The 24,368-nt window shown below is 35.3% G+C and overlaps 1 protein-coding gene across 1 annotated transcript in view; it reads left to right on the top strand.

Annotated features, from left to right (window-relative positions):
• Positions 1-8,370, top strand: part of path (pathetic) — a 118,079-nt gene extending 109,709 nt beyond the window's left edge. Inside the window, exons 9-10 of the mRNA XM_067789009.1 lie at positions 632-743; positions 4,057-8,370. Of these exons, the coding sequence (XP_067645110.1) occupies positions 632-743; positions 4,057-4,236 (292 nt within the window). The 3' untranslated portion in view covers positions 4,237-8,370. The remainder of the gene's footprint in view (positions 1-631; positions 744-4,056) is intronic.
• The last annotated feature ends 15,998 nt before the right edge of the window (positions 8,371-24,368 follow it).

A 24,368-nucleotide genomic window follows, 5' to 3' on the forward strand; every position in this document is an offset into this window, starting at 1 on the left:
ACGGCTAAGTTATTTTGTGTCTGCTCTTCCTTCGATAGTGTAAAGTAAGCAGCTTTTTGGACAGATATGTTAGGCTCTTCACTGCTCTTTCTATCCGTATAAGTATGCGACGGCTGAGCAGAGGGTTTAATATTCATATCACGGCGATAACAATCGTTACGGTTTTGACATAAGAGCCAGAAGTATTTAAATGCATTGAGAGCCTCGACCTACAGTAATGGACTGCAAGGTCAAGCACAATAACTAGATCTAAATAAAGGTCGAAGTGCAGTAAAAATTACTTTATCCTAGGCTTAGTAAAATAAATTTATCCGTAAATCAAGAAGATTTAAAATTTACTAAAGGTAAGATAGAAGCGGTGCAGCGTCCGCATGTTCGCAGGTGAAGTAACAGCATCTGATCTATACGGTAGCGACAACCATTCTTTCTTTCAAAACTCTACCGCTGCTACACTTACGAGCAACTGTCATAGGTATGAATGTGGTGTTGGGGTTGTTCCCTCAGTTGAGAGCTTGATAGTCTTTGTATAAAATTGAGATTTATTGGCCTGAAGTTCTTGCGCCTGACACGTTGATTTACAATCTTCATTCTTTATAGTTTACCAATCATAAATTTTACTTTTCAATTTTAGAACCGTCCTCGTCACTGCCGCCGTTGTTTTGGCCGTTTCTGTGCCTACCATAGCGCCTTTTATGGGACTTATTGGTGCCTTCTGCTTTTCCATACTCGGCCTTATATTCCCGGTAAGTATTTTGAATTGATTTCAATATGTATTTCCTATTGCTAAAATCTCTCGCCGAAAATTTTACATTAGAATATAACAAGCGCCTAACAATATGCAACATCTAATAATATGTGGCTTATGTCCAGTTTTTCAGTGCGATTTTAAACTGCAGTTAAAGTTGACTAGAGTTTAACTCTGCAACTTTGGCCGCGTAAGCTGAGATGAGCAGCAAAATTTTATGTTATCGAACAAAGAGGCAAGTTTAAACTGTCATCATCATCATCATCTTCCTCAACTCCTATTGGAGCATAGGGCCTCGACCACCGACTTAAATCTTATTCTGTTAGGTGCAGTTCTTGTGATGTCAGTCCACGTGTATCCTGCGTCTTCGAGTTCTTTATCCACAGTTCTGCGCCAAGTTTTCGCAGGTGCACCAGGTCGTCGGCTTCTTTGTGGATTCCATCGCAATGCTTGTCTGGCTATATTTACTGGAGGTCTTCTGAGAGTGTGACCAATCCACGACCATTAGGTTAAACTCTAGTCAACTTTAACTGGAGTTTAAACGCGAACTGAAAGACCAGGCATTATATGTACATTTTCCCAGCAGCATAATGGCCAGTTTTTCAGTGCTCGCTTAAATTTAAGCTTAATTAAATTTTTCGACCTTGGCTGCTTCAACCAACATGCTTAGTTGTGCTGAACACCAAGGTATCACAGTTAAACACCTTTAACACATGCTTAGCATAGACCTGACTTGACTTGAGAACTGTGGCTTACCTTTCTGTTTAATGAGCTTTGCATATAACTGATTACCCAACACTTAGAAAAACTTAGCTTGGCTTAGAAGTCTGTTGATTTTTGACGTCGGCACTTTTGGATGCCCTTTATGCATTTAAACTTTATTTTAATGTTTCTTTGAACATGCAGTCTTTTATTTGACAGAAATGCGTTAATTTGCGTTTTTCTTTTAATTTTGGAAGAAATCAAGTACAATGCAGATCGGATGTGCTGCTACGAGATGATAGGTTGCTAACTCAAGCCAAGTCAAGTCTATGCTGTGTATGAGTAATGAAAGTTTGTTGCACAACGGCGGCAGAGTTTCGAATACAAAAAGCAAATTTTTTGTCTTAGTATGAGTTTAAATAGAGAATGGTTGAGCATAGAATTCACGCATGAAATGTTTACTGCTTGAAGTACGCTAATACTGAGACTGCTTGCTTCACAGGCCAACCTAATAAAAGCGCATTTGGGCGGTTTTCTGTCAAAAATATCTCATTCACATACAAATTGTATGAGAGCAAAGGCAATTCGATTTCCAATTTTTGTTTTGCGTTAGATTTCGGTTAGACGATTGCATACATGTTTTTCATTGCCGCAATGCAACGCGTTTTTATACTCAGCTGAGCAGAGCTCACGGAGTATATTAATTTTTTTCCCATAACGGTACCCCGTAACGGCATAATCGAGATATGTAGGTATATACTTCTATATATCAAAATGATTTGGGCGAAAAAAGAAATTCATTTAGCCATGTCCGTCCGTCCGTCCGTCCGTAAACACGATAACTTGATTAAATTTTGAGGTATCTTAATGAAATTTGGTATGTAAGTTCCTGGGCAGTCATCTCAGATCGCTATTTAAAATAAACGAAATCGGACTATAACCACGCCCACTTTTTCTATATCGAAAATTTCGAAAACCCGAAAAAGTGCGATAATTCATTACCAAAGACGGATAAAGCGATGAAACTTGGTAGGTGGGTTGACCTTATGACGCAGAATAGGAAACTAGCAAAATTTTGGACAATGGGCGTGGCACCGCCCAATTTCAAGAGAAAGTAATTTAAAAGCTTTGCAAGCTGTAATTTGGCAGTCGTTCAAGATATCATGATGAAATTTGGCAGGAACGCTACTCCTATTACTATATGTCTGTTAAATAAAAAATAGAATTGACGAACACGCCCACTTAAAAAAAAAATTTTTTAAGTAAAATTAAAAAAAAAAATTTAATATCTTTACAGTATATAAGTAAATTATGTCAACATGGAACTGCAGTAATGATATGCTGCAACAAAATACAAAAATAGAAGAAAATTTCAAAATCCGCGTGGCTCCGCCCTTTTTCATTTAATTTGTCTAGAATAATTTTAATGCCATAAGTCAAACAAACATTTACCAATCCTTGTAAAATTTGGTAAGGGCATAGCTTCTATGAAGATAACTGTTTTCTGTGAAAATGGGCGAAATCGGTTGAAGCCACGCCCAGTTTTTATACACAGTCGTCCGTCTGTCCTTCCGCATGGCCGTTAACACGATAACTTGAGCAAAAATCGATATATCTTTACTAAACTCAGTTCACGTAATTATCTTAACTCACTTTATCTTGGTATTGAAAAATGGGCGAAATGCGACTATGACCACGCCCAATTTTTGATATCGAAAATTTCGAAAAATGAAAAAATGCCGTAATTCTATACCAAATACGAAAAAGGGGATGAAACATGGTGATTGGATTGGTTTTTTGCCACAAAATATAATTTAAAAAAAAACTTTGTAAAATGGGTGTAACAACTACCATATTAAGTAGAAGAAAATGAAAAGTTCTGCAAGGCGAAATCAAAGGCCTTGGAATCATGGCAGGAATACTGTTCGCGGTATTACAAGTAAAAATAAATTAGCGGTACCCGACAGATGATGTTCTGGGTCAACCTGGTCCACAGTTTGGACCTTCACATATACAACTAAGGGCCACTCCCTTTTAAAACCCTCATTACTACTTTTAATTGGATACCCATATCGTACAAACACATAATAGAGTTACTCCTGGTCCACCTTTATGGCGATTTCTCGAAAGGGCGTCCACCTATTGAACTTTGGCCCACTCCCTTTTAAAATACTCTTTAATACCTTTCATTTGATACCCATGTCATACATACACATTCCAGGGTTACCCTAAGTTCATTTTCCTACATGGTGATTTCCCTTATTTTGTCTCCAAAGCTCTCAGCTGAGTATGTAATGTTCGGTTACACCCGAACTTAGCCTTTCTTACTTGTTATTAGGTTGATCTGTTACTGAATCTGTGTCGCTGCGCTCACACAACATGTAGGTGAACGAAGAATAGTTTTCCGAAGCTTTACGAAGCTCTCGAGTGCACTACTGCTGTAGTCACTTGAACAGAAAATAAGTTTTCCACATTATTAGGCGCGTCAAGTATACTTATTAATGATATTTGTGATGCAGACTTAGCAATATCGAAGATTAGAATCTGCTTGCTATACCTTTGATAGCACTCCATAATTTCCAGTGATTAACTTCTTTAAAACATTTCAGGTGTTTATTGAACTCATCACTCACTGGGATACTGGCTTCGGAGCATATAACTGGATTTTATGGAAAAATATTATCATAGGTTTTTGTGGTATTGCAGCATTAATATTTGGTTCGATGAGTGCAATACATGACATTATACTAGTTTACTCGGCCAGCGCTGAACCAAATAGTAGCACATAGAAGCTACTACAGCAATATAAAAGAAAAAGCTCACATCTGCTAATACAAAGGAGTGAACGAATGAAAGAAAGTATCGAAAAGCAAAAAGCGCTTTGGTACATAAATACGCATTGCAACCCCACACTAAATTGCTATACCGTTAGATAATTTAAATGGATTTTTAATATTAGGATTAAATGAAAGTAATGTTATATATATTTTAAGTATAAACTCCTAGTAGATCTAATAGCGTGTATAGTGGATAGCGTGTTAATATTAGACCGTTTTGGAAAAAACAAAATTTTTTTTTTGCAAGTAGGTTGGCAAGTTTTGTTGTGTGGATAAAAGAACTCGCTATTTCCGTATTGCATATTTCGATTTTTCGTGGATATTGTGTTTGAAACTCTACTTTGAGTGACATCTACTCCAAATGATTTCATATTGTTTAAAAAAAATAATAACTCCAAAAAAATCAAATTTGGAAATTTTAAATTTATGTAGCCATTGATATGTAAATAAAAAAATTGGCGCTTCTCAATGTCCTCTAAAACAAAATAGTTGGCTTTTTCCAATTTCGAAATCGGATCTTTCGAACTATCTTCATAGCTAAAAAAAATTACAAAAAGTGAAAATATGGCAGTGATTCGTCTTTTTTCTCTTTTGAATGGTTTTGAATGGTTTTCTCTTTTGAATGGTTAATTTTTTATATAACAGATGTTATACGAAAGTAATTTCTTAGAAAAAATTAAGCTAATACCTATATGCTAAAAGTTTTCGCCCACATTATTTAAACTGGGAAATTAAACATTTGTACCATTCTAGAAAGAGCGGAATACAAAGCAAATTAATAAAATTTAATTATTCAAAAAAGACTATTCTCAAAGGTCGAATTCCGAACTTCGAAAGACCATATCTGTTTTAAAGGCTATCTTCGAAAAACTAAAAATTTTCTTAGTTGCTTTTGACTCAATCTTCTAAAAAAAAATCGGAATGTTTGATTGTTATTTTTATTAACTCGAGAAAAATTAAAAAACAAAAACAAAAAAATAATAATAATCGATTTGAGAATGATCAGAGAACGAGTACAAACTCAATACAATTCGATCGAGGAGCTAAAATTTTCTTAATTTGGGAATTCGAGCCAGTTTTGTGTAAGGAAGTAAAATGTTTGCAATATATTTCGCCTTCTTGCGTCTTCTAGAAAGAGGCCAGTTTGTAATCACCCTCTAATCGGCATTTTTGATGGGAGCATCCTCTGTGGCAAACACTTGGAACACTTCATAGATATCTAAATATGTAGTAACGGATATAAAAAGTAGTAAATATAGAGAGTTTTGGCTGCTTCTGTGCTGCTCTCTTCGGAATTTTAAATTTCATTACTCTTAATCACATATCATCTAAAGAGTGATATATATTTCAAAAATTAGTTGATATCAGAAGTCGAAAAATATATTTTTCTTTCTGAAACGGTCTACACCGTCTTTAAAACAAAGAAAATGGATATGTATATTTTTCGTCATAGAAATATTGTTCTTAAAGTAAGACAAATTTTTGCGCAAAAGAAGCAAACATTTCGAATTTTTTCCTCCTTTTATAAAATTTAGTGTGATCTGTTGAGCTATACTCACAAAAAAAGTATTGGCACTAGGACTTTTTGCAGTTTTTATTTAATGTTGCTTAAGCAAAATAGTTTTCGATATTTTTTTATAAAAACATGTACAAGTTTTTAGCAAAATCAATATAAACTTAGGTAAAAAACCTTACGCGAAATTCGCGAAAATTCGATTTTTAAACACGAATCTACAGTAAAATTTTATAATTTTCACCAAAGAATTTTGAAAATTTTTCTAAGTTTGCTGCTTGGTAAATCATTGAATTTTAGTCTAATAAATTATTAATCTTAAATCCATTAAAATGTTTTAGAATCTGGAATTTTTTTTTTAGCTGAATGGCGCATTTTCTTCTGTACAAGCTGTTGAACGTACTTTTTTTATAAGAAAGAAAATGCTCAGCCCAGCTGACAAAAAAATTACCAAACAACGTGAACTTTTTTAGGGGATTGAGATTAACACTTTATTGTACTAAAATTGAACACTCAGACAAATTATCATAATACTTTGGGAAATTTTTAAAATTTTTCTAAAGATTCATATTTCCAATACGAATTTTCGCAAGTTTCGCGCAAGATTTTGAATTTAAGTTTATATTGATTTCATTACATACTTGTACATGTTTTTATAAAAAATATCGAAAATTATTTGGCTTAAGCAAAACAATGTGAAAACTGCAAAAAGTTCTTGTGTGAATACCTTCTTCGTGAGTGTACATTAATTTCTATTTGGAAAAATCAAATCCATTTTGTTTGCTTTTAAGGAATTTTTTTATATTTAGTTTACATGCATACATGTTTGCACTCGTACTGTATGAGAGTATGCATTTAAGACAAATAAAAAAAAAATGAAAATAGAAAGCAACCAATTAAATAATATTTATACCTTTCATGAACATGAAATGGTATATTAGCTTTGGTCCGATGTTTGTAACGTTGAGAAATATAGAAGATAAACTCACCATTAAGTATACCGAATTGACCAGGGCGACGAACTGAGTTGATATAGCCATGCCCGTCTGTCCATCCGTCTGTCGGTTTGAACGCAAGCTAGTCCCTCAAATTTTGAGATATCTCAATGAAATTTGGCACAAGGATGTATTTTTGTATTATATTAGACATTTGTCAGATCCGATAGGATCGGACCACTATAACATATATCTCCCATACAACCGATCGTTCAGATAGAAAGATTTTTGGCCATTTCTCCCTTAGTTTCGAATATAAAAACGTGAGACTTGGTGATATTCATTCTAATATACCATAGAAGATTTCATGAAAAAATCATTTCGATCGGAGCCATACCGATCTTTCAGATAAGGGGTTTTTTGCCATTTTTTATTTTATATTTATCTTAAAAATCGTTTAGGTATTTACATCTTTTCACTATATATTTCTTATCTTATACATCCCATTATTTGGAGATTACGAACGGGATAAGATTATTGTTCAGCCCCAATCATGAAAGGTATGAAGTCTTCGGCACAGCCGAAGACAGTCCCGTCCTTACTTGTTTTTTTTTTTTAGATTAGTAAGACAGCGGAATTGCGTATTATGAAAGTGCCTCTGTGTAAATTTTAAATAATTTTTAGTAAGCTTTAAATTATATGTATACATGTGTGGTACTTTATGTTTCTCAATTCGACATGTTTACACATACATATATGTATATAAATCTATTTAAATATACTAAATGCAATTTTAGCAAAGTGTTCTTGATGAACAATTAATTTTTAGTAAAATTTAAACCTAAACTATTTTGCAGGCTTCTATAAACAGAATTTCATGTATATATGTATGTATGTCTAACTCTGTGAAAACTAGATATTCACTATATATATATATATATATGTTGGTGTGTTCAATATTGTTTTTAATGTAATAAACAAATTACTAAATGTTTTTCACACAACTTGTAATTTTTTTTAATTTGTTCTTAAACCTTTTTGTAAAATTTCTCAATATAGTATTTGTATATCCCCAAGCCATCCGTTCTAAATTACTCAACATACAGTTTTTTTATTATTATTATTGTATACAATACAAAAAATTCATAATTAAAATAGTAATTATTTTATAGAGTAAAATAATAAAGCAAAGCGATTTTAAACATTAAGCAATTTGCTTGTGGTTGTATAAGCAAAGTTGCAAAAAATTATTAGCAGTTTTACATACACAAAAAAAAAAAAAATATATACCCATTTGCGCATGTTTTTCTTATGAATGTGGTTGCATTTAAAAATGCTCGCAAATTTGTCCACAATTTAAATATCAACGTTTAAGATTTATGCTTAGCATTGTTATTGTAATGGTCAATTTGCATATATGCATACCAAATCAAACTGCATTACAAACATAAATTTGCGCATAAAATTATTATACATTTACATATGTGCGTAAACAAGTACATATATGCATATATTTACATCATATGTGTATTGTATAAGAAAAAAAAATTCGAAAACAAAAATTTATAAATATTATTTTTGATGCGTTTTTTAATAAAGGCCTAACATGAAGCTGCTGAAATGATATTTAAATTTAAACCGAAATTGTTTAAATTTTTTTACTTGATTTTTATTTATTGAATAATTTCCGTAGGGTTGAATTTATAGTCGCTGAATCTGTATCCTGAATACCCCATCTATCTGTGCGAAGGACTGAATCAATGAACTGACTGCGTCTTATAAGTGCGGATTGAGAGCTGGTTAGCCCAATATAAGGACTGAAAGTTCTGCAAATTTAGATTTCTCTATAAGTTGTTTAGTAATTACATAGCAGGCATTAAATAAATTATTTCAGAATAAGCTTCTGAGGAAAATGAGTAAGAAGGATGAGCTACGAAAAAAATGTTATACATTTGGACGAATTATCCCAATGTTAGTTTCAAAAAGTTGGGAAAACTCACAGGATTATCATCTAACACTGCTACAAGAACGATTTTGTACTTAAGGAAGGCTTAGATTGCGCTGGCATTCCCTTGAAGGGGGATTTACCCCCGCTGGGGGTATACCTGTTTTTGTTTTTATAGGGATAAGGACACTTCCCGAAGGTTTTTGGGATTCTTATCGATGTTGATGGCCTTTTGTCGCATGCAGATCCGGTACGTTCCGGTAACAAGCACCATTAAGACACTAGCCCGACCATAACGGGAACGATTTAGTATGATCACATGAAACCATCTAGGTCATCCCGCTCCATGAGGAGTTTGGAGTCGCCAGAACCTCGGCTGCTATAGAAACAGGATTCGCCACGGGAGGGTGAGGTTGACAATTGGGTTGGAGAAGCGATAAAATGCGCAGGAAACCCCTTTAAAGGGTTGCGCTACATAACCCCTTGAATTAATTTGGTATTTTAGTCGCCTATTACGACAGACATGCGTGCCGCGGGTATGTTCTTAGCCTCCTACCCCGCGGGGGGGCATACCTCGTAAATGCATACAGTTTATACGATTTGCAAGTAACACATAAAATTAGATGAGTGTTCCTAATGTGTGCTCTACACATTGGTTAAATATTCTGCCAAAGAAAATGTGATTTCGCAATCAGTTTCTTACTAGTATTCAAAGTGAGAAAAATCTGACGAGGCAAATATTACGGGTTCAAGAGGGCAAGGGAGTGCTTTGAAAAAAAAAATTGTTGCCTTTTTTCAGCCGCTGTAGTTCTTGAGATTAGTGCTTACGTGATTTGGTCATTATTCGGGAGTGGCGCCGAGCGACATTTTTAAATATGTTTGACGATATCATCAGAACTGTCCAGACGCCAAAAAGCTTTCACCATTGATCGTAAGAGTTAGCCACTCTTGTCACCCGATCAGATGTTTAAAACTTAAAGTTGAATATTAAGAGAAGGGCCCCTATTTTCGTACGCTGAAATAAAATTTTGGTTATAACTGCTACAAGAATAAAATACTTTTTAATTAAGACATAAATTACATTTGTGAAGAGATTTACAGTAAACGATGATAAGTAACGCGTGTGTAGATAAGTCTTTGGACTGACACCTTCAAAAGTTGCCTGTCAAAATTTCATTCAATTTCGTAAATTTTTTTACAAGTTACAACGATTTAAGTGAAACAACTTTTGATAGTTTTTAGAACATGGATAATTTATCAATGTTTTCCAATAATAAAAATAAAATGAAAACATTTTAAGCACTTCCTTTATATAAATGGACAAAAATCAGCGAAAAATACCTTCTTATATAAAGACATATTCTTGGTAAACTTTGATTTTTAAATTTTGACATAGAAATTGCAAAAATATTTATGAGAAGTAAAAATATAAAAGTGGAGCGCGCATTACTTGGATTGGAAAGTTGATAGGAAAGGAGATATTATTATATATATTTACATTTTTACTTCTCATAAATATTTTTGCAATTTCTATGTCAAAATTTAAAAATCAATGTTTAGCAAGAATATGTCTTTATATAAGGAAGAATTTTTCGCTGATTTTTGTCCATTTATATAAAGGAAGTGCTTAAAATTTTTAAATTTAATTTTTATTTTTTCCTGTTCTTACATTTTCTCGGTCTACCTGAGAAGTATGTTTTTCCCAACTGCGAGTTTGGGGCATTTATCGCTATATGACTTTACTGACTCATCGCGGATGAGACTGTGAGACTATTTATGTTCACCTGACACAAATGGCTGAGTTCTTGTGGTGGATATCTTCATAGTGCTTGCAGAGATGACTTCTTATGTCATGGCAAGCGGGGTCTCTTCAATCAAATGACTGTTACGATTTTAATCTATCACAATGTTCAGATCGAAGAAGAAATGAAAAAGAGACAGGAGTTTCATATGATGCATCAAGCAGGAAAGGCGTAGACAGAGGCGAGGGGTTGCAAAATTTCTAAGATCATGTGCAAATCCTACGACGTTAGACTCACAAAGTTGCTCATATCTCTGAAGAGAGAAGACTTCAGGCTCACGATGGACATACCAACTGGACACTGAATTCTGGCATCACATGTTTATAAGTAAGGTCTCGTCAGTAATAGCAGATGCAGAAAGTGCAAGCTGCAGGAATAAACGGTTGAGCACGTTCCGTGTTCATGTCCTGCGGTCGTGAGATTAAGGCTCCAGCTACTAGAGGCGACAGAGTTGCCAGATCCCGAGGCAGCAATTATGCTAGGTCCTAGAAAACTTCTAGTATTTGCCAAGAGGACTGGGTTATTCTATTACAAATGTAAGTCCTGGTGCCTGATTGGTGTTTTTTTTTTTTTTGGTCGTCAAACTAATTCTGGTAACACTACGGACACATTCAGTGAGGTATTTGTTGACTGGCCAGTTCAACCTAACCAAATGTAATCATTGTAAAATTATATATCTTATAAATTTTTCCAACTTACTCCAGCGCTTCGTACGAGTCCACATACCACAAATTGCGTAAAAGGTATTTGTTATTTTTAAGTGACTTATTTTCAATTGTAACTCGAAAAGTTAATTTAGTTGAATTTCTTAAAACATTGGTTAGATAATTTGAAATCGTGCTTCGCCAAGTCTCTGTACCCTAACATGTAGCAAATTGGTTTTATCTTCGAAATATTGCTTGATTGCTTCCTCGATTGTTCGAGCTTGATGATGTTTGTTGAGATACCATGGCGGCTCGAGGGCGGCATCATTTGTTATTGCATTTATGGCTAAAGTTAAAATTATTATAGGAATTTTTTTGTTCAACATATTTGCAGCACTGCAGAAATTGTACTAAAAGACTCGCAGGTCATATCATGGAAGTAATACAAATTCCTGTATATATAAGTATGTGTAAGTGTAAAGCAGTTTTAAAATGCAAATCATTAAAACTGATTAGTCAATCATTTGTTTATGTACACATTTTAAAGTCTTCTAATAACTTTTGTTTGAGCAAGACTACTTGATGGCTAAGTCTAATTACATTATATATCTACATTAACAGACGCAATAGTAGAGTCTGAACGAAGGTACGCTTTTGAACCGACGTTGAAGCCGAATCGAACTTTCGGTGTTGCCTTTTGCAGAACTTGAATTCACGCCCTTTGGATCACTCAACAGCTGTCATTTAATGCTTGAAAAATACACAGTCTTTCTTTTGTATATATAATTTTTAAAAAGCTTTAAACAACAAGCCCGAGGTAAACTCCTGTTACAACAAAAATTCGGGCTTGGTATAGAGAGTACGTAGGTTAGAAATGGAATACTTTCCCTGCCCTCGGAAATGGAGACAGCGATTTGCTGCTCATGGAAGATGTTGAGCCCGAGCCCGATATGGAATTCTCTACGCGAGTATGACGGCAAGCAAAAATTAAATAAAACAAGTAAGGACGGGACTGTCTTCGGCTGTGCCGAAGACTTCATACCTTTCATGAATGGGGCTGAACAATAATCTTATCCCATTCGTAATCTCCGAATAATCGGATGTATAAGATAAGAAATATATAGTGAACAGATCTACATACCTAAACGATTTTTAAGATAAATATAAAATGAAAAATAGGTAGGTACTTTGTGTGAGGATGCAAAGTTTCAGGTTTTTTGTGGTCTGCGTGGAATAGCTATGACCATAAATCACTTATTTTAGCAATATATGACGTAAACGTAACTATTTGATGAAATTTGATGAATTTTGAAGCTTCTATCCGTAAAAAAGGGGCAAAAATGAGAGTTTATATGAAGTATATAATATATATACCACCGATCTCTATGATTTTTTCAGACAAAAATATATGCTATATACGTAAGCATTTGGTGAAATTTGAAGCTTCTAGCTGTTAAAATGGGGAAGAAATTGCGCAAAGTTTCTTATCTGAACAATAGTTGTATGAGATATATACTATGTAAACCACCGATCTCAATGATTTTTTCAGACATCAATATATGCTATACACGTAAGCATTTGGTGAAATTTGAAGCTTCTAACTGATAAAATGGGGCCGAAATCGCAAAAAAAAATATATATACTATATATATATACTATATATACCATCATATATATATTATATATATCACCGATCTCTATGATTTTTTGACACAAAAATATATACTATATACGTAAGCAATCGGTGAAATTTGAAGCTTATAGCTGTTAAAATGGGGTAGAAATTGCACAAAGTTTCTTATCTGAACAATCGGTTGTATTAGATATATACTATATATACCACCGATCTGTATGATTTTTTCAAACAATAATATATGCCATATACGTAAGCGTTCGGTGAAATTTGAAGCCTCTAGCTCTTAAAATAGGGCAGCAATTACGAAAAGTTTCTTATCTGAACAATCGGTTGTGGGGGATATATACTATATATACGACCGATCTCATCAATTTTTTCAGGCAAAAATATGTGCAATATACGAAATTATATGGTGAAGTTTGAAGCTTCAATCTATTAAATTGAGTAAGATATTACAAAAATCCTCTTTTTCTGAAAAATCGGTTGTATGGAGGATATATGCTATAGTGGTCCGATCCGGTCGGTTCAGACAAATGTCTAATCGGACACCCAAATACACCCGCTCACCAAATTTTATCATGATATCTCAAAAATTGAGGGACTAGTTTGCATACAAACAGACAGACGGACAGACGGACATGGCTAAATCAACTCAGCTCTTCAACCTGATTATTTCGGTATACTTAATGGTGGGTCTATCTATTTTCCTTTAAGGACTTACAATTTTGGGTTTCGTGACGAAATTAATATACCATTTCATTTTCATGAAAGGTATAAAAAGGCCACGGGCGCTGGTGGACTACCTGCGGAGCTATTAAAATACGAATAAATAATATACGAAATTTTGGCTGCAGCCGAACATTTTTGATAAATTTTGTTTGAAACATAAAAAACGAAACTGGATATTGTATTTAACGTTCAACGAGAGAAAGCAATTTGGTTTTTTACGGATAACAACCGATGTCCAAGCGAAAAAAGGAATTTTTCAGAAAGATTTTTTTTTTCAAAATTTTTTCGGTTGAGTGATTAACTTTAAAATTTTTGGCTCATCTTTCCGAATATAACGCTTATAAGGCCTTATATACGATACTAGGAAGGCTGATTCCACGGTAGTTGACCTAGTATGCAGTATTTCATTCTTATCAGCTGGACAAAGACAATTAAGATTCAAATCATCAGGTGTGTACTCGTAGAGTATGGTTGATACTCTGCATAGAACTCCTCGCCGCCGTTTAGAAGGAAATCAACATGTGCGCCCGGTTTTTTTTTATACCATTGCATAAGGACTCCCCCTAATAGGCTTTATATCACTGACCAAAGTCAATATACTTCAAGTTATAACGCCTGAATGAATAAATGCTTAGAAAACTAATGTTTTATAAAATTACTTGAGCTAGCCCAGGGATGGTAGTTAAGCCACAATAGAGGTAACAAATAATTTCTGACTTTTAAAAAGGAACTTTGTCGGCTTGATACCGACAAGCGATACTAGTAAATTATTGCTTTATTATCGGCTTATTATCGAAAGCGAACAACAATCGCAGAGTTACGAGTATGTTATCGGCTTATAATTGCCGAGTCATCGGCATCTTATTGGTTTATTATCGGCTTGTTATCGATGGGTTAAAGAAAGGTTATAGGTTTTATATTAAAGTTTAGTTGGTCTCTTTTTCATAACAAACTGATGAGTCGTCGATAAATTTTTTTAAAAATATTGTAGCACTGAGAATAATTTTAATTAAAATTGTATTCATTAAGGGGACCTTCAGAATTCTTTAAAAAATTTAATTATTTTTTTTTGTCAATTTAAAATGTTTCAGTGTATTTTTGTATATTTATTGTGATTTGCACTTCAACATACAAATTTTTGAACCGCCCTGATCGTATAGGAGTTTTTTAACATGTCGATATTAACAGATAGCTCGTCGATACCAAACCGTAACACTTCGATAACACATTGATAGCATGCCGATTGATTTCGAGTTCCTTTCATTTTATTACCCTACAATATAATAGCTTTACTTACGCCTACATTCAATATTCTCCCCTCAAACTTACTATTTCCAAACAATACGCCTACGATTACACTTATGTTGCGCATATATTCTGGCGACCCCTCATACATTCTCGGAGCGCTCATCATTTAGGAATCCGATATGAGTCCGAATATGTGAAAAACATGAGCCTCACAAATGTGATCATATAGGAGTCTTTTAAGACTATGGATAGAAATAATTCATAAAAAATTAAATCAAATACATATACAACTTTAAAAGCTAACAGTTTATTGAATCAGCAGCCGTGCTTGCTCTATTTGCTGTTTTGACAGCTGCTCTACTCTGCTCGGATAAACAGACCTGGATAAGCAGACCTATATAAGCTTTTCTCGCTGCTCCCGAATTAATTTGACATGGAAACTTTTTCTTTCTTGAACGCTTCTCTCTTTTTTTATTCCAACCACAAAACTGCATCTGTGACATGCCTTTGTTGGGGTGTGCAGCCCTCCATGTCTTTAATTAGACTTGACGTCGGTATGTCATACTTTGATGGGTTTGCTACAAAATTCCGGTTTCCCAGCCAATATTAAGAATATTGTAATGAATTTTGGGGAGTTCCTGATACTTATGCACCTTCTGCTAACGTCCGAGTCGCTGAACTGTCGAATAAATAACTCCAATATTCAGTATTGCAGAATGATCTTTATTTAGACTACTTTGGGCGCAATACAATTATACTTCACTAATAGCGGCCACCGTGGTGTGATGGTAGCGTGCTCCGCCTATCACACCGTATGCCCTGGGTTCAACTCCCGGGCAAAGCAACATCAAAATTTTAGAAATAAGATTTTTCAATTAGAAGAAAATTTGTCTAAGCGGGGTCGCCCCTCGGCAGTGTCTGGGAAGCGCTCCGATTGTATTTCTGCCATGAAAAGCTCTCAGTGAAAACTCATCTGCCTTGCAGATGCCGTTCGGAGTCGGCATAAAACATGTAGGTCCCGTCCGGCCAATTTGTAGGGAAAAATCAAGAGGAGCACGACGCAAATTGGAAGAGAAGCTCGGCCTTAGATCTCTTCGGAGGTTATCGCGCCTTACATTTATTTTTATTTATTTTTATTTAATAGCGATTTTAAACCAAACTTATTACTTATTCCTCAGCTTGTGCTGCTTTTATGCTCTCGGTTACCTCGTTCTCCCATTTCAGCTAAGGTGTAGACGTTTCACTAACAACACTAGAACAGTTGTATCTCATGATTGGTTATTTAGCTATATACGTGTATATTTGTAGTTTATGTTTTTCTTCTAGCCATGTGTGTGTGTATGTTTGAGTAATGACTTCTGCTCTTAGCTGCCGGTTACATATATGTAAGTGTGGCTGTTTGCTGGTTTTGTTGTTGTGATTATTTAATAACATCATAGTGATGCTAATATTCGCCACAATATGTTTCCCAATTTATAATGCCATGTGCACAAAATCCCTCTGGAACTGGGTAATCTAATCCCCAATAAAAAGCGCATAAATGACACCAAAAATAGTCATACAAGCAGCAGATTCCCATTACGGCTCATATAATAGATGAAATAAGGGTTATATCGCACAACCACTGCAAAAAGGGAAATACACTAACTTAGACATCTTTTATGGCACTTTTTTGACTCCGAACTTTTGCTGGGGGAGAAAAGATGTGTGTTAAATCAAATAATAAAAAAAAACTACCAGTCAAATTTTCTTCCTATTAGCTTTTCATACACCATATAAAAAAAAGTTTATCTAATAATATCTTCATTCTGGAGCCAATCCTGAATTTGAAATTGTGATTCTTAGATTAGAAATACTTCATATGGGATGGAGCAATGTTAAAACACACACAATGTTAACAAATGCTTAAAAGGGTAGATTCTCAATGACAGGTATGTATTTATTTAAAGTCTACAGCACGGGTCTACATTCTGGAGCACAATTGTGCTCTAGTTTCTTATGCGAAATAACAAACACTTTAAATTTTTGTGACACAGCTGGAATCTTGATAGCTAGGTAGAACTGGTGATACTGGTACAAGACGATCTTTTTCGGAGGTCGTTAAATCAACTGCCACTACAACGATGCCCTGAGAGCTTCGTCTTTACTAAAATTTATAAATCGTGTAAAGAAAAATGTATATTGTTTGGAGACACACCCTTACGTACCCACGAAGGGAACCAATAACTTTTAGGAATGACGTGAATCATCAAATTCATGTGAGCATCTGCTTACTGCCGTCACTCAAACACATCATCAATTGTTAGTATTATTAAGTAAACAACATAATTAAAATATATAAAAACAACGAAAGCAAAGCAAATGTTAGTAGGCGTAAAGACCTGATGAATAATCAATCAAAACTCTTTTTGAACATGCATAATTACTGTTTATACATGCCGTATATCTGCATGTCAGTATGTACATGTGTGTGTGTCGATTATGAGTTTAACAAAAAAAAAATTGCCATCATAAATGCACCAATACAATCACAAATGCAAACAATGAAATTGCGATGCTTGCCAATTCGAAAAAACTCCTCTGCTCATTTAACTTTAGGTACCAATGCCAGCGAACAAAAGACTTAAGCGACAAACTCGAATGACGTTCACTTTCAATACGCCAGTTAGTTTGCACATTAAACTTAACGAATGCCACAAGCCATTGACTGCTACATAAATAGGTACAATAGCAATAGTTTTTGTTTTGATTTTTTTTTTTGTTTTTTGTACTGAATGCGGTAAGCCAGAATATCGTGACCAAGTTTCAAATACAGTTAGTATTATAAACGGAATAGATCGCTAGAAATCGATCTAAAACTATAGATATATAAGTATATTAACCTGGGTCAATTTGTATGAACGGAAGTTAACCGATATCGCGCCATCGATTTTTCGATAGGATTTGGGCTCAGGAAAAAAAGTTCCACTACCCATACCCAAATAAATAATTTTCGAGCCTGCGAAAAAAAATGGCGAAAGGGTAAATTTTTCGACCAAAACACTCCCCAAAACCCAAAAAAAAATTTTTTTTTTTCAAAAAACTTGTAGAAACGTTGGTGATAACAGTTTTTTAAAAAAAAAAATATTTTTTTGGGTTTTGGGGAGTGTTTTGGTCGAAAAATTGACCCTTTCGCCATTTTTTTTTTCGCAGGCTCGAAGATTATTTTTTTTGGGTATGCGTATTGGAACGTTTTTCCTGAACCCAAATCCTATCGAAAATCAATGGCGCGATATCGGTTAATAAATCGACCCAGTCTAATGTATATATGTGCTATGTTGCTGTGTGTGCGCGTTATTCTAGAATACCTCATCTTCAGCAATTTATATTTATTTATAAAGATCTATTGATGCTTAAGACATTGAGCCTTCATTTTTACCGCAGCAAATGTTACAGCTAACGGCATAACGAAAACCAAGAAATGCGATCATGCTGAGTTTGGCGGTCTCACCGGCAGGCAGCCAAAATAAAAATAAAAAAATGTCGATTGCAAAACTTAATAACAAGATTAATTATTATAATTTGCATAAAAAATTTACTTTGTACTTTTTTTTTACCGATGCACTTATGTATGGTTGTGTGTGTGTGTATAAACTGTTTCCCCCAAACAACTTTATCGCTACTCCTACGTGATGACTCTACGGCATTCTGTTCTGCTTTTGTGTGTTGGTGGCGCTGGCTGCAGCTAATATAGAGCAACAACGACGATGACACGTTCATCCAATTTAGATCTGGTGCTTTGTAATGCCAAGATAATAATAATTAGATTTTCGAAAAAAAATTTGCACCATTCACTACTAAAACTAAGCTCGAACTTTGTCAGTCATCAGTGGATTGTCTTGCTTGCACCGCCTTGCAATGCAGAAACGTCCCTTTCAAAATTTACAACTAACTACTACCAGCATAAATGTTAATATCTTTCTACAACTCCTCGTAAAACTCCTCAATATTAACGGAGTTAAACAGTCAACTACAGATGCTATCGCACCAGCTCGCCCTATACATCATCGGTATATCGCACTGTGGGCCAGTTGACCTCTTTGGGTTATTAAACATCAATTTTAGAGTTCAGCAAAATTAAATATCTCATTTGAAGAAATAATAAAGGACGGCTATTGAAGTATTACATATTGACATATCTTACAAAAGCTAAACCTGCATAAAATTTGGATACACTCACTGAAAGCACCAGTTTCTCAGTACAGGCTTAATGCCTATCCCCGAACTGAGGCATATGTGCCCTGCAGTGAGTCGCACTAGTTCCGAACTAGCGCAGAACTACTACATTAGGAGACGTTACTATTTTTCCCCCAGCGGGTTAGGGGGCTTAGAATATACCCGCGGAATACCTTTCCTGTTGTAAGAGACGACTAAAATACCAAACTTATTCAAAGGGTTGTGTAGCGCATCCCTTCCAAGGGGTTGCCAACGCAATTCATAGCACCTTCAACCCAACTGTCAACATCACCTACCCGTGACGAATCCTGTTTCTTTGGCAGCAAAGACTCTGCCAACCCCAAGTTCCTCATGGATCATGAGAGGACGGGGTGGCCTAGAATAGCGGTGGGCAAAACGGCTCATATGAGCCTTTTTCTCATACAGGCACGCTTTGCACATTTAAGTGCTGGGTGAGGAACGATAAAGTGCAGGTATGTGGGGCGAAGAACACAGGAAGAAAATAATATACATACATAAATAAGATTGATAAAGAGAGAGCTATGTGGAAAATAGAGCTGCCACCGGTCTTATTATGTTTAAATTATTAAGCGTTTTAGGATAAACTAGCCTTTACCGGCGGCTTCGCTCGCACTAAAGGCCACAAATATGCAATGTCGCTTTTGTGATTCACAACTCGAACTGAATTTTCAGTTGTAATTTTAAAAGTTCCTTTATGATTCAAATCATAAACAAAGCAAGTTTTAAAATTAGAAAAACGGTCGTCGTAAATTAAATACACATGCAACACATGCTCCAACAATTTTTGGAGTGTGGATTTAACGATATATGTATGTGAGCTGAAGAAATTTGAAAATTCCTCCATAATTTGAAATTTATAAATGAAAGCAGTTATGCTTATAATAAAACTGGTAAAATTAGTCGTTGATTATGCGATTGGTACCTTTTTTATTTGTAAACTGATACATTTCTTTCTAGGCTCACGGCAACACTGCCAACAAGTCTGAAAAGAGTTTCGTTTTCCCACGATTGTATACGAAACGTGAATTAGTACGTTTTTCTACTACTACTTCCTCTAATGCTACTACTTTAAAAATATTTTTTTAAATACTTTTATGGACATATTGCAAAATAAATCGGCTTGCATATAATTAAATGTATTTGAAGGTGAAATGAATGTCAATAATGCGCTGCTTAACATAAAGTCGACTTCAGTCTATGGATATTCCGTTTTACGTATTTCTTGCCAAAAAATGTATGTTTTTGTTTTCGTACTATTGCAACACAGTTTGGGAATTGGTTTTCGAGGTTGAGAGAGAATATTTTAATTTCAGTTTTTTTAGTGTTTCCACAACCTTCTTGCGATGAATATCGTTTGAGACGAAGTGTGCGATATTTCCAATTTATTTTTTTACTCCCCTAACACCCCAAAACACACAAACGTCTCACCTAGCACTCGCTGGCACTGAAACTGATTTAGGAGCCGAAAATAGGCCCATCCTTGGCCTAGAAGGTTTCATGTGGTCATACTAAATCGTTCCGGAGATGGTCGGGCTAGTACCTTAATGGTACTTGTGACCGGAACATATCGGATCTATATCCGTCAAAGGACGATCAAAATCAATAACACTCTCTAAAACCTTCGGGGAGTATCCTTATCGCTGTACCAACGGTACTATTTCCGTGTCTGCGCACTCGCAGTGATTTTTATACTCAGCTGAGCGGAGCTCACAGAGTATATTAATTTTGTTCGCAGAACGGTAATCCATAACGGCATAAACTAATCGCGATAGATATAGACTTCTATATATCAAAATGATCTGGGCGAAAAAAGAAATTCATTTAGCCTGTCCGTCCGTAAACACGATAATTTGAGTATGTTTTGAGGTATCTTAATGAAATTTGGTATGTACATTCCTGGGAACTCGTCGCAGATCGCTATTTAAAATGAACGCAATCGGATTATAACTACGCCCACTTTTTCGATATCGAAAATTTCGAAAAACCGAAAAAGTGCGATAATTCATTACCAAAGACGGATAAAGCGATATAACTTGGTAGGTGGGTTGATCATATGACGCAGAATAGAAAATTTGTAAAATTTTGGACAATGGGCGTGGCACCGCCCACTTTTAAAAAAGGCAATTTAAAAGTTTTGCAAGCTGTAATTTGGCAGTGGTTGAAGATATCATGATGAAATTTGGCAGAGGCGTTACTCCTGTTTATTTATTTATTTATTTAAAAAATTAGCATAATCGGATAATCAACACGCCCACTTAAAAAACAAAATGTAAGTCAAATTTTAACAAAAAATTTAATATCTTTACAGTATATAAGTAAATTATGTCAACATTCATCTCCAGTAATGATATGGGCCAACAAAATACAAAAATAAAAGAACATTACAAAATGGGCGTGGCTACGCCCTTTTTCATTTAGTTTGTCTAGAATATTTTTAATGCCATAAGTCGAACAAAAATTAACCAATCCTTGTGAAATTTGGTAAGGGCATAGCTTCTGTGACGAAAACTGTTTACTGTGAAAATGGGCGAATCGGTTTGAATCCACGCTCAGTTTTCTTACACAGTTGACCGTCTGTCCTTCCGCTTGGCCGTTAACATGATAACTTGAGCAAAAATCGATATATCTTTACTAAACTTAGTTCACGTACTTATCTTGGTATCACGTACTTATCACTCACTTTATCTTGGTATTAAAAATGGGCGAAATCTTTTTTCTCCAAAGCTCTCAGCTGAGTATGTAATGCTCGGTTACACCTGAAATTAGCCTTCCTTACATGTTATTTATGCTTTTAACATGCTTGCTTAATTGCAGGAAGTTTAATTTGTAATAGGGGCTGTATAAGGCCACATTATCGGTAGAGAGAGGCACGCCGCAAGGTGTCGTTAGGCAACTGGTCAAGAGGACCGATGAGTGACCCGTCAAGCTCACGGCGTACGCAGATGACGGAAAGTGATCTGGCGTCTCGGCATATACATTCCTGGGCATCTGAGGGCGAGTTGGGTGCCAATGCGGAGAATATGGATATGGTCTATTTTACTACGATGTATAAGGTCCAGAATTAGTCCAACCGTTGGAGGGGAGCCCCTGCAGAAGAAACCTTGTACAAAATATGTAGGATTAATTCTAGACAGTAAGTTGTCCTGGAAGTTCATACACGCATATAAACGAATGCTGAGGTGTAGGTGGTGTCTATCGCCTTCTCTCTTTAATTACATATTTACAGCGATCAATAGACCCATCCTATATTGTGGAGTTCGTGTACAACCGCACAAAAAAGTATTCACCCCATAAAACTAGAGGGGAAATGCAGGCTATCAATGTTTAGCAAATCGGGAGGCCTCAAAACAACCCCTATTGCTGTACTTTATATCATTCTGCACATTCCACCGGTAGGCCTAGTGGCGAAGAACTTAGCGTAAGCTACTGTAACAAGACTCAATGCCTCGGGCAGCTCGAGAACGGACCGTAGGCCATGAGTATAGCTGTATCAAATAGTGGACGAAAAGACTACCTAATTCCCTACATCTAAAATTGTGTTAGAGTGTAAGCCATCCCTAGCAAGAATCAAAATAGGGAAATATGTACATCTATATTGGGTCCATGAACATATGGGAATAAATAGAAATGAAAAATCCGAGTGAGATGCCAATCCCTCGAAACTTGTAGACGTCTCATTCAGAGTGGGTAAGATTAAGAGAGCTTTGAGAGTATCGAAGATTATGTGCAGATCTTTATTTATTTATTTTTATTTATCATTGAAAAGAGAGGAATGTGGAGAGCTCATGTCGGCTATTCTGACTGGATGCTGCCTTCTGGCATCACATGTTTTAAATTGGGCTCGGTCAGTGATAGCAAGTATAGGATGTGCTGGTTGGAGGAAGAAACATTCGAGCACGTTTTGTGCTCGCTTCCTGCGTTTGCTAGGCCTAAACTCGAGCTATTAGAACTGATACAACTGTCAGGTCTAGAAGCAGCGATTGGCATAGGTCCTAAAAAGTTTCTAATATTTGCGAAGACGATGAAGTTATATAATAACATAGGTCCTGGTTTTTGAATTTGGTCATTAAAAAATCTTCTGGCAACACTATGGACTCATTCAGTCTTTCGACGTGTTATTATGGCTTCCCTTCCTGACAAACAAACAACCACCGCCCACACTCCGCCAATTTGTTGATTTGGATGATGTAGTGCAGAATTTGTAATTTCGTGTCGGAATAATCTCGGAACTACTCCTTGACCATTCTACGTTGAGTTATCCTTACCACTAATAGTTTTCACTGCATTGTGCCATCCCATTCAGTCGAAAGAACGAAGTGACAGTTCACCCCGTCCCAGATCGTTTATTTTCCCGGTATAAGCAGAAGTTCGGCTATTATATGGCTTTTTCTTCTCTGTATAAGGCGGAGTTTCTTTGTTAGCTTCTAGCGATGTAACAGGAGAGCTTCTGCTGCCTTGCAATTGAAGCTTTATCGCTATTGAGACTTATTCCCATCATCTACCTCGCAGCTCTAGCAATGCGCTGTCTAAGCCCTGCCCGTTTTTTTTCCTAAGTTGGAAGGTATTACTTATGAACCATTTTTTAATATTTTTTGGGACCTCTTTCAAGGCCAATGGCATAAAAATTGAATAGATTTTCAAATCATCATGCAGATGGAAATTAAAAAAGGCGAAACAAGAGGATACTGCAATTTACAAAAATAACAAAAAGTAGGGCCTTAGAAACTGCATTAACTATTGATTGATTGAATTGCCACTAAAAATTATACACGGTCAAAAATTTTAGTTTATTTCCTAAACCCAGCAAAGTTTACTGCTGGTCTTAAGCTTTTTTATACTACTTTTAAAATCACTATATGCGACCTGGAATCTTGAAACGACCCTATTGTGCGAAAACAAGTTTTGAAACTTGGAACATAGTTCAGAACCCGATGACGATGCAATAATAAGAAGAAAAACAACTCCAATAGGTGGCGCATGGATCGAAATATTTCAAAAAATCGTATTTGTGGCCCGATTTGGCTTCCTATAAGAATCACTGAAAAAGTGAAGAACGGCATTTTCGCACAATAGGGTCGTTTCATGATTCCAGGTCACATCAAGTTTTAACAATTTCTAAGATTTCATGGTTCCAATTTTAGTCCAGACACTTGGAAAATATAATTTTCGATGAAAAGTTTAAAATTAAAACCAAAACGTTTTAACCGTACTGCGTTTTTAACTTTCTTGGCCTATATTATAAATTATGAGGGGATAAACTCAATTTTTAATATATTTGGGTTTAGTCCAGATATTTGAAAAATGGAAATTGTCTGGACTTAAATTTAAATCAAAATGTTTCAATACAAAACTGCATTTAAAAACAAAAACAGTAGGGTCATATATGTAGACCAAAA

Source organism: Eurosta solidaginis, chromosome 5 (assembly GCF_040869045.1).
Source record: "Eurosta solidaginis isolate ZX-2024a chromosome 5, ASM4086904v1, whole genome shotgun sequence".
NCBI lineage: Eukaryota > Metazoa > Arthropoda > Insecta > Diptera > Tephritidae > Eurosta > Eurosta solidaginis.